The sequence below is a fragment of the Xenopus laevis genome, chromosome 4S (assembly GCF_017654675.1).
Source record: "Xenopus laevis strain J_2021 chromosome 4S, Xenopus_laevis_v10.1, whole genome shotgun sequence".
NCBI classification, from domain to species: domain Eukaryota; kingdom Metazoa; phylum Chordata; class Amphibia; order Anura; family Pipidae; genus Xenopus; species Xenopus laevis.
In genome coordinates this window covers 3,619,701-3,635,616 of record NC_054378.1, presented here as the reverse complement: position 1 = coordinate 3,635,616, position 15,916 = coordinate 3,619,701, and the positions used below count along the sequence as shown (strand labels likewise).

At 41.1% G+C, this 15,916-nt stretch overlaps 2 protein-coding genes across 2 annotated transcripts; both read right to left on the bottom strand.

Annotated features, from left to right (window-relative positions):
- Window positions 1-3,701: 3,701 nt before the first annotated feature.
- On the bottom strand, window positions 3,702-4,391 carry LOC121393419 (cAMP-dependent protein kinase catalytic subunit-like). Its single transcript, XM_041561903.1, has 3 exons — window positions 4,268-4,391; window positions 4,100-4,162; window positions 3,702-3,897 (listed from the first exon to the last, which is right to left on the bottom strand). Exons 1-3 carry the CDS (start codon window positions 4,339-4,341, stop codon window positions 3,702-3,704), a joined length of 333 nt encoding a protein of 110 aa, XP_041417837.1. The 5' UTR covers window positions 4,342-4,391.
- Window positions 4,392-14,935: 10,544 nt separating this feature from the next.
- Window positions 14,936-15,626, bottom strand: LOC121393418 (cAMP-dependent protein kinase catalytic subunit-like). Its single transcript, XM_041561902.1, has 3 exons — window positions 15,503-15,626; window positions 15,334-15,396; window positions 14,936-15,131 (listed from the first exon to the last, which is right to left on the bottom strand). The coding sequence occupies exons 1-3, from the start codon at window positions 15,574-15,576 to the stop codon at window positions 14,936-14,938; spliced, it is 333 nt and encodes a 110-aa protein (XP_041417836.1). The 5' UTR covers window positions 15,577-15,626.
- Between the last annotated feature and the right edge of the window lie 290 nt (window positions 15,627-15,916).

The window sequence follows — 15,916 nt, the reverse complement described above, 5'->3', positions numbered from 1 at the left end:
TAAAGTTGTTATATTGCCCTACACATGTGCCCACAGTATAGTTAAGGTGACATATGTTATCAAATGTAGGCGGAAAGAAGGGTACCCCCAATGTGTTTGATCTTTTTCAGCCTGTCACCCTGTAAAAAGTAAAAGACGCTAGCAATTTTTGGGACTTAGAAAATTTTTCAACTTTTTTTTGAGGAACTCCCATCTACTTTATTGCACTTCCCCTGGTCTGAGGTGGTGAAGGCAAGTCTGGCGATAGAGGTAACGTTCAGCAAAATCAAAAACGTAGTGAATTTGCGTAGTAACGCTCTTTCGCCAGAGCGAAAATTCGCCGGGCGTTAGAGGGGCAAATTTACTAAACGGCGAAGTGGCTAACGCTGGCGAAAATTCGCCAGCGTGAAGTAATTTTGCCACTTCACCAATTTACTAACAGTGGCCCTGGCGAAAAGTCGCCAGCGCATTAGATAGAGTAGCGCAACTTGGCAGCCTAACGCCTGGCGAAGTTGCACGCGAAGGGGCGAAATTATACAAATTGACTAAGTTTTTTTTTATGAACGTCACCTCTTTCGCCAGAGTTGACTTCGCCAGGTTAGACCAGGCAAAGTGCAATAGAGTAGATAAGTGTTTTACTTTTTATAGGCTAAAAAAGATTGAAATTTTCGATTTTTTTTTTTTGTTTGCCCACCTTCCCCCCTACATTGTATAACATATGGCACCTTAACTATACTGTGGGCACATGTGTAGGGCATTAGAACACCCCTATATATTTTTATTCACTTTCCCTGGGCTTGTGTAGTGTAAAGTGCGCTGCAGCATACACGTCTATTCATTTTTAAATTTGGCGCCATATGCAAATTAGCCTTCGCTAGCGTAACTTTGAACGGCTGATCGTACTATCGATTGTGCAACTTCGCAAGCGTTCGGTAACCTGTGCGCAACTTCGGATTTTTGTGAATTTGTGCAGCCTTGACGAATCTACGCCTGGCGAAGTGCGGCGAAGGCAACACTAGCGGATTTTCAAGAGGTGAGTAAATTTCCTCCAGAGTGCGAAGTTGCACCAGAGTCTATCTCCATGGCGAAATCACGCCAGCGTCCTTTAGTAAATCGGCGAAAATGACGTCACGCTGCTGAATTTTCGCCATCGTTTGCCACTTCGCCCTTTAGTAAATGTTCCCCCAGTGGGACAGGAGTGATAGAACTGATCAGGGAGGTGGAAGGGAATAGAACTGAGAAAGGAGGTCAGAAGATACTTCCAGTTTTGTTAAATAAAGGGGGTTCCCTCTCATACTCACCTTCAGGATAAAGTCCCGGAGCTCAGGGCTAAGTTTGTTTATTTCCGCTTTAGCCTCTGGGGTATATAATTGGTCTGCTTTCAGTCCAGTGGAAATCTGAAACAGCGTTACACCCAGCGAGTAATAATCCACAGAGTAATCATACTCTTCATCACTGAGAATCTGCAAATGCACCAACAGAGAAGGTTAATGACGTTTGCTAACAGTTGTGCCAACCCAACAAACCTTTACTATTCTGTCGGACTATTCTGTCGGACTATTCTGTTGGACTAGGCCAGTGGGACGCAGGAACAAACCCCTTTGTGGGTCTTTTAGGGGCAAATTTACTAAAGGCGAAGTGGCTAATACTAGCGAAAATTCGCCAGCGTGATGTCATTTTGTTGGCGTAAATTCGCTAGCGAAGTGGACCTACTCTAGCGCTGCTTCGCACCCTTACGTCAGGCGAAGTTGCGCTCTGGTGAAGTGACGTAACTACACTAATTCACTAAATTGGGATTTTCAGAAACATTACCTCTGGCGCCAGACTTTACTTCGCCACCTCAGACCAGGCGAAGTGCAATAGAGTAAATAAGGATTGGTTCGAAAAAAAAGTTGAAATTCCCAAAAAACGCTGGCGTCTTTTACTGTTTTAAGGGTGATAGGCTGAAAAAGATGGATTTTTTTTTAGGGTACCCTCCTTCCCCCCTACATTTCCTAACATATGGCACCTAAACTATACGGTGGGCACATGTGTAGGGCATTAGAAAACATTTATTAATTCCCTGGCCTTGTGTAGTGTAATGAGTTTGCTGCAGCATATACGGCCATTTTACTTTAACTGCACGCCGTATGCAAATTTCCAATCGCTAGCGCAACTTCGAACCGAATGATCGGTAACTTGTGCGCAACTTTGGATCTCCGTGAGTTTGCACAGCCCTGTCTCATCTACGCCTGGCAAAGTGCGGCAAAGTGCGGTGAAGTGCGGCAAAGCAAACGCTGTTGCAACATCGAACAGGGGCGTAACTATAGAGGAAGCAGACCCTGCGGCTGCAGGGGGGCCCAGGAGGTATAGGGGCCCCAGGAGGCCCTAATTCATATACAATTTCAATAAATATTGGAGAAACAAGTCAACCCCAAAACATTTTGGGGGCCTGAAAAATAATTTGCTGTGGGGCCCAGTAATATCTAGTTACGCCACTGACTTTGAAGGTAAGTAAATTTGTCCCTTAGACTTTTCCGACCCAGGCCCACTCCCCCTAGTGACAACTGTGGGTGCCCCCTCATTGGGGAGTGGGAGGGGATGGGGAGCGGCTTCATTTGGAAAAGATGGAGTTAGGGTTGACACCTGTCCGGACAGCCCAGTTTTTGGAAGGGCTGTCTGGGTGAAAAGTGCCTGTCCGGATTTCCAAATTAGGACATTAATTAATTAATTATTGACATGGCGATCAGCCAATTGCTGATCACCACGTCTTCAGTTCCGCCCCTTATATCATCTGCCCCGCCCTTACAGCACTGGTCCGCCGCTGACATCATCCATCGCCCCCCAACATCATCCATCCGCCAGCCCCCTGCCCCTTTTACCCCGATTGGAAAAGGTGGCAACTAGGGTGGCCGGGACTGGGGAGGGGGGACTCCAGGCACCTCCATTTCAACACTGTCTGTTCTGAGCTACAAACAGCAATCGCTTCTGCTCTAAATCCTACTTATTACAGGTTGGCCTTTGCTTTTCCCTATATCAGCTACGACTTTCCATACAAAGAAGCAGAGGATTTAGTAACAACCCATATTGGGAATCTTTAAAGGGATACTGTCATGGGAAAAATTTTTTTTTTCAAAATGAATCAGTTAATAGAGCTGCTCCAGCAGAATTCTGCACTGAAATCCATTTCTCAAAAGAGCAAACAGATTTTTTTATATTCAATTTTGAAATCTGACATGGGGCTAGACATATTGTCAATTTCCCAGCTGCCCCTGGTCATGTGACTTGTGCTCTGATAAACTTCAATCACTCTTTACTGCTGTACTGCAAGTTGGAGTGATATCACCCCCTCCCTTTCCCCCCCCCAGCAGCCAAACAAAAGAACAATGGGAAGGTAACCAGATAACAGCTCCCTAACACAAGATAACAGCTGCCTGGTAGATCTAAGAACAACACTCAATAGTAAAATCCAGGTCCCACTGAGACACATTCAGTTACATTGAGAAGGAAAAACAGCAGCCTGCCAGAAAGCATTTCTCTCCTGAAGTGCAGGCACAAGTCACATGACATGGGGCAGCTGGGAAATTGACAATATGTCTAGCCCCATGTCAGATTTCAAAATTGAATAGAAAAAAATCTGTTTGCTCTTTTGAGAAATGGATTTCAGTGCAGAATTCTGCTGGAGCAGCACTATTAACTGATTCATTTTTAAAAAAAAAAAAATTTCCCATGACATTATCCCTTTAATATGGGTCTGATCCTCTCCTATTACCGTTACTATGAAAGAAATCATGTCTGTCGCTCACCTCCGGAGCCACATATCCTAGGGTTCCAGCGCAGCCTTTGGCTTTTCCATTAACGATGCGAGTAGCCAGGCCAAAATCGGCTATCTTGGCATGACCCCTGCCATCCAGCAGAATATTGTCTGGTTTCAGGTCTCTGAGAAGAAACAATGAGAATCCGCATGTTAGATAGGTCTATGGCATACTCTCTACAACTATACCTGCTCCCCATTAGTCCTATGAAGGCAGTACTGGGAAAAGAAACTTTTTACAAAAATCCCAGTAAAATAACTTGGAAAGAATGAGTCTTATTATATGACTGAGGGCACAGAACCTAAATAGACAGAATCCTTTCTTACCGATGGATATATCCCCGCGCATGAAGGAAATCCAGTCCGCAAATGATTTCGGCTGCCAGAAACCTAAAACACGAGAGGTAAGAAAACGGTCAGTGATTGTTTATGTAAAGCGCAGAAAACCATTATATCGTTCCCGACTACGGCCTGTTTACTTTCTCTGCCACTTACCGAATGGTTTCCATATTAAGGGGTTTTTCCTGCTGATAAAATGTATACAAGGAGCCTCCTGATAAATATTCCATCACGAAATAAATGTCGTCCTGTAAGAAAGAAAAAATAACAAAGGTTAACAATTCAGGCATTTTTGGGAATATAAAGAAATTGGGAATTTTTGGACAGGTATCTTTTATTCTAACATATCATTATCTCCACAAGAGGGTTGACTAGTTCCATAAACGTAATATTGTTAACTCGTCCATCCAAAGATTTTACTGCTATACATGTATCAAAATGTATAAAGTTGGTATTAGGGGCAGATTTATCAAGGGTCGAAGTGAATTCGAGGGAATCTTCCAAGTAAAAAAATTCGAAATTCAAAGTAATTCAACCATCGAATAGGATACTTCGAATTCGCTACGAAGTAAAATCCGTTAGAATATTAGAATATTCGATAATCGAAGTACTGTCTCTTTAAAAAAACTTCGACTTCAATAGTTCGCCAAATTAAACCTGCCGAAGTGCTGTGTTAGCCAATGGGGACCTTCTAGACCATTTTTCTAAGTCTTTACACATCGAAGTAAAATCGTCGATTTTACTTCGATCATTCGATGGCCAAATTCGGTGATTAATTAAATGTATTTTAATTCGATGGTCGAATTTCGAAGTATTTTTTACTTCGAAATTCGACCCTTGATAAATCTGCCCCTAAGCGTCAGCTTGCAGAGTTATATTCAAAAAATGGATAGAAAAATCCTTTACCATCTTTAAGTGGGTTTTTTTACCTGAGTTCAAAACTCTTTGTACCAATGAAGCAATTAGTTATAGAATTGAAAATATTCATATCCAAAATAGAAAATTTTCTTTCATATCTTGTGGGGTTATTTATCAAAGTCGGAATTTATCTCAATATTTTCTGCTACAAAATCCGATCATATCTGCTCGGGTTTTTTACGCTTATTTATTATAACATTTTCCAAAAAATTTGCAGGAAAAAATTAAATTTTCGCAATTTTTTGGGGATTTTCCATCTGGTTTTAACGTTCTTTTCAGATTTTTTTCATCTGATTTTCACGAATTTCACGTTTTTTTCGGAATTTTTCACCAGAAAACTCCGAAAACGTATATGACTTATATGCAACCTCGACAGGTCTGAGATGCCGGATTTTCAGATTCGGACGTTTCCATCCTCAGGGTTTAATAAATTCTGAAAAATTTGTGATTTTTTAAAAGTCTGATTTTATATAAAAAAAAAATCACAAATTTTTGGTGATTTTTGCACTCGGAGTTTAGTAAATAACCCCCTTTCACTCTGAAGAAAGAAATCAATTTAATAATTGTTCTATGGATACTTAACATCATTTCATTATTTTTTAGCCATATTGGTTGTAATACCAAGAAAATAACTTTTTGATTGTTCATCTCATTGTTAATGATAAATTCTTGATGATTTAGTCGCCTGGCGACTAATCGCCTCTTCTGTTAGGCGAAAATCTCCCTGAACTGCCTTCTTCCTGCGTTCCGCTTGCTTGGATGAGAAAATGGCAGCGCAATGCACTCGCGGCGCTGCGATTTCTTTGGGCGATTTCGGAAATAGAAGCGTCACAAGTGTATTACGCTGGCATTTCCCATTCAAGCAGGCGGACGGAGGAAGAAGGCAGTTCGGGGAGATTGTCGCCCACAGAAGAGGCGATTAGTCGCCAGTCCCCGAATCTACCCGTCTGCCCTTAGCCTTACTCTGTGAAAGGAAGGGAATTAAATCAAAATTAAAAGTTCTCTTACCTTAGACTGAAAAGTGACGTATTCTGGCGTGAGGAACTCGCAGTCCTGGGCAGCTTTTAGTATTTCCATCTCAATCATAACGCTAGACACAAATTCCAGTACTTTGCTCTTCGCAGCCACTTTTACTGCTATCAACTGCTTTGTGTCTAACTCTCGTGCTAGTAGCACCTAAAGTAGATAGTAAGGAGAAATAAGACCAGTGAGTAGTACTAGAAGAACTATAGAAGAAGAGATAGATATGTAGGTAGAAGTCTGCAGTTTTGAGAGACCTCAGCCTGCAGACTTGTGCCATTTTATGCTCATCTAACTCCTCGTTGACTTCTAATATCTTTATTATTTACAGTAGAGGGAACATCATCTCTTATCTCTTATCATACATGAGTAATAAGTCCCTGTATATATTCCAGTAGGGACATTATTATACAGTATATAACAAAGCCTTAGGGTGGTGCCATAACTTACCTTTCCAAATCCTCCTTTGCCAAGTACTTTGTAGAATTTGAACCTGCTAAGTACCCCGGTGGGACGCACAGGTCGGACACTGGCACCTGTTGGGATAAATTCATACATCATTTAATATCTGAGCTGAAGAAATACTTAAATCCAAATCAGTTCTCTATAGGGCCATGGGTAGGGAATTTAATACCTGAAGAACCCAATTAAAATAACTGATTCACTACTTACTGGGTTCAGGTTCTTGTTTTGGTTCAGTTTTTGGCTCATCAACCTGCTGGTTGTCAACTCTGAATCTTTTAACCATTCCTTCTTCAGGTTCTTCTGGCTCTGTCCTAGGGCGCTTGGCTACCTTCTTCGGGCTACTCTTTTCTTCATCTATCTTTTGCTTTTTTGGGAGAGCCTCGCCTTCCTCAAAGTTCTCTTCTGCCTTCCTCTTTTTTTGAGGGGCCAAATTGTCCACAACTATCTCAGCCTTTGCCCAAGATGATGGAATGAAAGTGTCCTTCAGCTTTTTATGAAGGCTATTAAGGGCAGCAAAAAACATTGCGGTGAAGCCACGAATATTGCTCTTTCCGGGTCTTTTAGTCATTTGAAAATCTTCTTTTATCTTTCTCTTTTTAGAATTGGGTTCTGAGTCCATAGTTTGTTACGCTAGGCGCACAAGCTATGAGTTGTATAGCACACTCCTACTCCTCCTTTGCTATACTGATGACTTTCTGCGTAGGACTTTCACAAGTAAACTCTGCTGATGACATCATAATGACCTGCTGCTGCTTCATTGTGATGTCGTCAGTTGCAGCTGCACTGCCGCATGCCAAGTGGTATGTGAATATAGAGGGACCCAATGACAACATTTGGAATCGTTTACATATACAGATAGTTTCTATTATATAAATATATACTGGGACAGGGGTTTTAGTTCAAGAATAGACAAACTGTAGCCTTCCAGCCTTTGGCAGTTAGAGGTTGTTGTGTAACAACACCAGCAGCTCCTCTGGATTAAACCAATGGCAGTTATTAGTCCAGTAAAGGTGCCTGAGAATACACCCTCTTTCCATTACAGGGAATGTAAAAAAGTTCTAGCGAGGGCCATAAGATTGGGAAACACAATGATGAAAGAAAACATTTTTGGGCTCCCAGCCCATATATGACCTTGTTGGCTGCGAGGTTTATACCTTTTTGATTGAATGCAGTTTGGACAAGTGTAGATATATTCTCTAGTGTAGATATATTCTCTAGTGTAGATATATTCTCTAGTGTAGATATATTCTCTAGTGTAGATATATTCTCTAGTGTAGATATATTCTCTAGTGTAGAGATATTCTCTAGTGTAGATATATTCTCTAGTGTAGATATATTCTCTAGTGTAGATATATTCTCTAGTGTAGATATATTCTCTAGTGTAGATATATTCTCTAGTGTAGAGATATTCTCTAGTGTAGATATATTCTCTAGTGTATATATATTCTCTAGTGTAGAGATATTCTCTCAATCATCTATCTATCTATCTATCTATCTATCTTTCTATCTATCTATCTATCTATCTATCTATCTATCTATCTATCTGTCTGTCTGTCTGTCTGTCTGTCTGTCTGTCTGTCTGTCTGTCTATCTATCTATCTATCTATCTGTCTAATCTACAATTTGTAAACATTTCATCACACTAATAAAGCTTTGTAGAAGACCATCAACATTACAATCTATCTCCCCAACCCTTAACAACTCATGGGAAATAAAACCAAAATGTTCCTCATAGACACTTCCTACAGGAACATCTTTGACCCAAATGGGATAAAACTGTGTTTTCGAGGGACAACACTGATAAGAGTTTGAAATGAATTTCACTACCCTGCATTAATAATGCCATCAATACTGACAAATGATTATGACACTGTTCTTTGACACCCTACTGTGTTCGTCTCTCCTTTCTAAAATATTCAAATGCGTATAAATGCAATAATGCAGTTAGAATAGAAAAATACAAGATTAAGGCCTCTATTTTTAAGGTATTCCTGATAAAAGACATCTGCATTGAAACCCCATTAAAGGAAAACTATAGTTAAGATACAAGTTACCTCTCAGTGTGTGATTTAAAAAAAACAAGTACATTTTTATTGTATTTTGTGTTTAAGGGAAATCCCGCTCTCATAAAGGCTATAGAGCTTCAAGAACAAAAGAAAAGACACTAATAAAAGTTTACTTCAATTATATTAACACATAGCTACTACACTGAAAGTAATAAATGACTAAAAGTCAAGTTAATGCATGGTTGCTATGAGTTACTAGACCTTAAAGGGAAACGTTGTGCCTTTTATTACATTACCCCCATAAACCATGCTCTAAGCAAAATTACTTCCTTCTACAAACCAGTGATTCCAGTGCTATGAAGAATTGTTAACTATTCTGTATATTTCTAACTGTTACAGCATTCTGTTTCAGATATGAAAAGTGTTTTTAAATATAGTTTTGTAAGGGATATAAGCCATTTATATAAGTAGTATTTATCTTTCCTTTCATTTTGCCCTAAACTGTCATTTCAAAAGTAAGGCGATATCATATCTGCATATTTATATTTATGCAAAAGTTGGAGCTGCCATATTTCTTTCTTTGGCTGAGGCATTTTTCATAGGGATCAAGTGAACTGCAATTCTAGTGGTCAACAGCTAAGGCAAGAAATGTAGCAGCTCCTTCTCGTATGTAATAGAGCAGGAATAGTCTATGGGGCAAATTCACTAAGATTCGTAGTTGCACCAGGCGCAACTTCGCTGCGCTTCGCCGCACTTCGCCAGGCGTAGTTTCGCCAGTGCTCCGCAAATTCACTAAAATCCAAAGTTGCGCACAGGGGTAGCGTAAGGTTGCGAATTTGCGCTAGCGTTGATTCGCTAAGTGAAGCGAAGTTACGCTAGCGAAGGTTAATTTGCATACGGCACCAAATTCAAATTTCAATGGAGGAATACGTATCAGCACTACAAATGCCTAGAAAACCTTCAAAACATCAAATAAAATGTTTATTTTGCCCTACACATGTGCCCACTGTATAGTTAAGTTGCCATGAGTTAGGAAATGTAGGGGGGAAGGAGGGGAGCCCTAAAAAAAATTCGATCTTTTTCAGCCTATCACCCATAATGTAGAAAACACGCCAGCGTTTTTTGGGACTTAGAAAAAATTTTGACTTTTTTTGAAGCAATCCCTATCTACTCTATTGCGCTTCGCCTGGTCTGAGGTGGCGAAGGAAGTCTGGCGTAAAAGGTAGCGTTTAGTACACTGCGCGCGCTAGTGAATTTGCGTAGTTACGTCCGTAGCGAAAATTCGCCAGGTGTAAGGGTGCGAAGTTACACTAGCGAATCTAAGCCAGCGTTCGTTAGTGAATTTGCGAAGTAACGAAAATGCCCAACGCTAGCGAATTGACGCTATCGTTCGGTGCTTCGGCGCTTAGTGAATTTGCCCCTATGAGAGTAAACGAAAGGACATTGCAAACTAGATGAAGGCTACTTTTAAACAGGGTTTATGTTCCATTTTGATACAGCAATCAAAAGCCGGGTGCAGATTTTTGAACTGAAAACTGTAGGGAAAATATGGGCCTGTATCTTTAAGGTAGAATAAGCTTCCTCCAATCACAAGCAAAAATGGAGATACCATTATAGACACCGCCCTTCTGTGTCCGGGGTCTCGGCAAACGGCCCTTACTATAAGATTCGGAGGGGTCCTAAAATGATTTTGCCCGGTATCTTCTAGTAATATCACTGCATACAAACAACACCTCGCATTTTATGCATTACAATTTTTATTAAAGAATTATAAAACAGTAAAACAAAATATCTTATAATGTAATAATAACAATAATCATAATAATTTATAATTAATTTATAAATTATTATTATATTTTATTTATTATTATTTTTTTGAGGGTCACAATTTCACAAATGGTATGCCTTTGAATAGTCCCTGTTGACTCTCACTGATGGGAACAGTCTTTGCATTGAAGCTCATCAGCGTCGTATATGGCACACCTTTGCCTAATATTTTAGGTTGAGGCTAAAAAGAGAAGCATAAATCAGTAAAACAGAAAAATATATCCATTCAGTGAAAGGTTGTAACATTGTGGGGCCCTAGTTATCAACAGGAACAAAGATGAACAATATATAGTGAATAAAGTACCCCCTATTGTAAAATATAAGGATATTATAAGTTACCGAGGAGTTTCATGATCATATAAAAGTACGAGGCCGAAGGCCGAGTGTTTTTATACAGGTCATGAAACTCCGAGGTAACTTCTAATATCCTTATATTTTACAACTGGGGGTACTTTATTTATTATAATATACAAATTTCAGTGAGTCACGTGACAGAAATGACATCAGAACTCACCGTTTATAACTGATGACATCAGAACTCACCGTTTATAACTGATGACATCAGAACTCACCGTTTATAACTGATGACATCACTACTCACCGTTTATAAGGATATCATTTACAAGATATTCATGGCTTTTGTGTATTATATCACCGTATTCTTAGGATTAAATATTTCATATTTTAAATTGGCTGAAAATGTACTTACCATTGTGAATGGTGGTTTAAGTTTTCCACTTTCCAGGGCCTCCCAGTTAATGGGCTCAAGAAAAGGGTGACTCTTCATGGAGCTGACAAATTCCATCCTTTTCTCGGGATTACCACACAGAAGCTGCACGAAAAGACAAGAACTAGTTTAGATACTCACCTTAAAGGGATCCTGTCATCAGAAAACATGTTTTTTTCAAAATGAATCAGTTAATAGTGCTGCTCCAGCAGAATTCTGCACTGAAATCCATTTCTCAAAAGAGCAAACAGATTTTTTTATATTCAATTTTGAAATCTGACATGGGGCTAGACATTTTGTCAATTTCCCAGCTGCCTCTGGTCATGTGACTTGGGGCAGCTGGGAAATTGACAATATGTCTAGCCCCATGTCAGATTTCAAAATTGAATATAAAAAAATCAGTTTGCTCTTTTGAGAAATGGATTTCAGTGCAGAATTCTGCTGGAGCAGCACTATTAACTGATTCATTTTGAAAAAATTTTTTTTTCCCATGACAGTATCCCTTTAAAGGGGACATATACCCTCCCACATAACATGAAATTGTTCAGTGTTTCCTTTTCTCAGTGGGGCAAATTCACTAACCGACGAAAATTTGCCAGCGCTGGCTTTGCACACATCGCAACACTTCGTCAGGCGTAAATTCGTCTGGACAACGCTAATTCAGGAAGATCCGGAGTTGTACAGGGTACCGAACACTGGCGAAATTACGCTCAGCAGTTCGAAGTTGCACTAGCGTTGGCTAATTTGCATACGGTGTTAAAGTACAATGGCCGTATATGCAGCAGCAAATACATGACATTACACAAGTCCAGGGAATCTTAATACAATTATATAAAGTTGTTATATTGCCCTACACATGTGCCCACAGTATAGTTAAGGTGACATATGTTATCAAATGTAGGCGGAAAGAAGGGTACCCCCAATGTGTTTGATCTTTTTCAGCCTGTCACCCTGTAAAAAGTAAAAGACGCTAGCAATTTTTGGGACTTAGAAAATTTTTCAACTTTTTTTTGAGGAACTCCCATCTACTTTATTGCACTTCCCCTGGTCTGAGGTGGTGAAGGCAAGTCTGGCGATAGAGGTAACGTTCAGCAAAATCAAAAACGTAGTGAATTTGCGTAGTAACGCTCTTTCGCCAGAGCGAAAATTCGCCGGGTGTTAGAGGGGCAAATTTACTAAACGGCGAAGTGGCTAACGCTGGCGAAAATTCGCCAGCGTGAAGTAATTTTGCCACTTCACCAATTTACTAACAGTGGCCCTGGCGAAAAGTCGCCAGCGCATTAGATAGAGTAGCGCAACTTGGCAGCCTAACGCCTGGCGAAGTTGCACGCGAAGGGGCGAAATTATACAAATTGACTAAGTTTTTTTTTATGAACGTCACCTCTTTCGCCAGAGTTGACTTCGCCAGGTTAGACCAGGCGAAGTGCAGTAGAGTAGATAAGTGTTTTACTTTTTATAGGCTAAAAAAGATTGAAATTTTCGATTTTTTTTTTTGTTTGCCCTCCTTCCCCCCTACATTGTATAACATATGGCACCTTAACTATACTGTGGGCACATGTGTAGGGCATTAGAACACCCCTATATATTTTTATTCACTTTCCCTGGGCTTGTGTAGTGTAAAGTGCGCTGCAGCATACACGTCCATTCATTTTTAAATTTGGCGCCATATGCAAATTAGCCTTCGCTAGCGTAACTTTGAACGGCTGATCGTACTATCGATTGTGCAACTTCGCAAGCGTTCGGTAACCTGTGCGCAACTTCGGATTTTTGTGAATTTGTGCAGCCTTGACGAATCTACGCCTGGCGAACTGCGGCGAAGGCAACGCTAGCGGATTTTCAGGAGGTGAGTAAATTTCCTCCAGAGTGCGAAGTTGCACCAGAGTCTATCTCCTTGGCGAAATTACGCCAGCGTCCTTTAGTAAATCGGCGAAAATGACGTCACGCTGCTGAATTTTCGCCATCGTTAGCCACTTCGCCCTTTAGTAAATGTTCCCCCAGTGTGACAGGAGTGATAGAACTGAGCAGGGAGGTGGAAGGGAATAGAACTGAGAAAGGAGGTCAGAAGATACTTCCAGTTTTGTTAAATAAAGGGGGTTCCCTCTCATACTCACCTTCAGGATAAAGTCCCGGAGCTCAGGGCTAAGTTTGTTTATTTCAGCTTTAGCCTCTGGGGTATATAATTGGTCTACTTTCAGTCCAGTGGAAATCTGAAACAGCGTTACACCCAGCGAGTAATAATCCACAGAGTAATCATACTCTTCATCACTGAGAATCTGCAAATGCACCAACAGAGAAGGTTAATGACGTTTGCTAACAGTTGTGCCAACCCAACAAACCTTTACTATTCTGTCGGACTAGGCCAGTGGGACGCAGGAACAAACCCCTTTGTGGGTCTTTTAGGGGCAAATTTACTAAAGGCGAAGTGGCTAATGCTAGCGAAAATTCGCCAGCGTGATGTCATTTTGTTGGCGTAAATTCGCTAGCGAAGTGGACCTACTCTAGCGCTGCTTCGCACCCTTACGCCAGGCAAAGTTGCGCTCTGGTGAAGTGACGTAACTACACTAATTCACTAAATTGGGATTTTCAGAAACATTACCTCTGGCGCCAGACTTTACTTCGCCACCTCAGACCAGGCGAAGTGCAATAGAGTAAATAAGGATTGGTTCGAAAAAAAAGTTGAAATTCCCAAAAAACGCTGGCGTCTTTTACTGTTTTAAGGGTGATAGGCTGAAAAAGATGGATTTTTTTTTTAGGGTACCCTCCTTCCCCCCTACATTTCCTAACATATGGCACCTAAACTATACGGTGGGCACATGTGTAGGGCATTAGAAAACATTTATTAATTCCCTGACCTTGTGTAGTGTAATGAGTTTGCTGCAGCATATACGGCCATTTTACTTTAACTGCACGCCGTATGCAAATTTCCAATCGCTAGCGCAACTTCGAACCGAATGATCGGTAACTTGTGCGCAACTTTGGATCTCCGTGAGTTTGCACAGCCCTGTCTCATCTACGCCTGGCAAAGTGCGGCAAAGTGCGGTGAAGTGCGGCAAAGCAAACGCTGTTGCAACATCGAACAGGGGCGTAACTATAGAGGAAGCAGACCCTGCGGCTGCAGGGGGGCCCAGGAGGTATAGGGGCCCCAGGAGGCCCTAATTCATATACAATTTCAATAAATATTGGAGAAACAAGTCAACCCCAAAACATTTTGGGGGCCTGAAAAATAATTTGCTGTGGGGCCCAGTAATATCTAGTTACGCCACTGACTTTGAAGGTAAGTAAATTTGTCCCTTAGACTTTTCCGACCCAGGCCCACTCCCCCTAGTGACAACTGTGGGTGCCCCCTCATTGGGGAGTGGGAGGGGATGGGGAGCGGCTTCATTTGGAAAAGATGGAGTTAGGGTTGACACCTGTCCGGACAGCCCAGTTTTTGGAAGGGCTGTCTGGGTGAAAAGTGCCTGTCCGGATTTCCAAATTAGGACATTAATTAATTAATTATTGACATGGCGATCAGCCAATTGCTGATCACCACGTCTTCAGTTCCGCCCCTTATATCATCTGCCCCGCCCTTACAGCACTGGTCCGCCGCTGACATCATCCATCGCCCCCCAACATCATCCATCCGCCAGCCCCCTGCCCCTTTTACCCCGATTGGAAAAGGTGGCAACTAGGGTGGCCGGGACTGGGGAGGGGGGACTCCAGGCACCTCCATTTCAACACTGTCTGTTCTGAGCTACAAACAGCAATCGCTTCTGCTCTAAATCCTACTTATTACAGGTTGGCCTTTGCTTTTCCCTATATCAGCTACGACTTTCCATACAAAGAAGCAGAGGATTTAGTAACAACCCATATTGGGAATCTTTAATATGGGTCTGATCCTCTCCTATTACCGTTACTATGAAAGAAATCATGTCTGTCGCTCACCTCCGGAGCCACATATCCTAGGGTTCCAGCGCAGCCTTTGGCTTTTCCATTAACGATGCGAGTAGCCAGGCCAAAATCGGCTATCTTGGCATGACCCCTGCCATCCAGCAGAATATTGTCTGGTTTCAGGTCTCTGAGAAGAAACAATGAGAATCCGCATGTTAGATAGGTCTATGGCATACTCTCTACAACTATACCTGCTCCCCATTAGTCCTATGAAGGCAGTACTGGGAAAAGAAACTTTTTACAAAAATCCCAGTAAAATAACTTGGAAAGAATGAGTCTTATTATATGACTGAGGGCACAGAACCTAAATAGACAGAATCCTTTCTTACCGATGGATATATCCCCGCGCATGAAGGAAATCCAGTCCGCAAATGATTTCGGCTGCCAGAAACCTAAAACACGGGAGGTAAGAAAACGGTCAGTGATTGTTTATGTAAAGCGCAGAAAACCATTATATCGTTCCCGGACTACGGCCTGTTTACTTTCTCTGCCACTTACCGAATGGTTTCCATATTAAGGGGTTTTTCCTGCTGATAAAATGTATACAAGGAGCCTCCTGATAAATATTCCATCACGAAATAAATGTCGTCCTGTAAGAAAGAAAAAATAACAAAGGTTAACAATTCAGGCATTTTTGGGAATATAAAGAAATTGGGAATTTTTGGACAGGTATCTTTTATTCTAACATATCATTATCTCCACAAGAGGGTTGACTAGTTCCATAAACGTAATATTGTTAACTCATCAATCCAAAGATTTTACTGCTATACATGTATCAAAATGTATAAAGTTGGTATTAGGGGCAGATTTATCAAGGGTCGAAGTGAATTCGAGGGAATCTTCCAAGTAAAAAAATTCGAAATTCGAAGTAATTCAACCATCGAATAGGATACTACAACTTCGAATTTACTT

Excerpts from the sequence above, each read along its gene's own strand:
- LOC121393418 (XM_041561902.1), bottom strand. The coding sequence starts at position 15,576 with ATGGAATATTTATCAGGAGGCTCCTTGTATACATTTTATCAGCAGGAA. Across the intron at positions 15,397-15,502 it reads CTTAATATGGAAACCATTCG|GTTTCTGGCAGCCGAAATCA; the intron begins GTAAGTGGCAGA and ends CCCGTGTTTTAG. Across the intron at positions 15,132-15,333 it reads GCGCGGGGATATATCCATCG|AGACCTGAAACCAGACAATA; the intron begins GTAAGAAAGGAT and ends GTTTCTTCTCAG.
- LOC121393419 (XM_041561903.1), bottom strand. The coding sequence starts at position 4,341 with ATGGAATATTTATCAGGAGGCTCCTTGTATACATTTTATCAGCAGGAA. Across the intron at positions 4,163-4,267 it reads CTTAATATGGAAACCATTCG|GTTTCTGGCAGCCGAAATCA; the intron begins GTAAGTGGCAGA and ends CTCGTGTTTTAG. Across the intron at positions 3,898-4,099 it reads GCGCGGGGATATATCCATCG|AGACCTGAAACCAGACAATA; the intron begins GTAAGAAAGGAT and ends GTTTCTTCTCAG.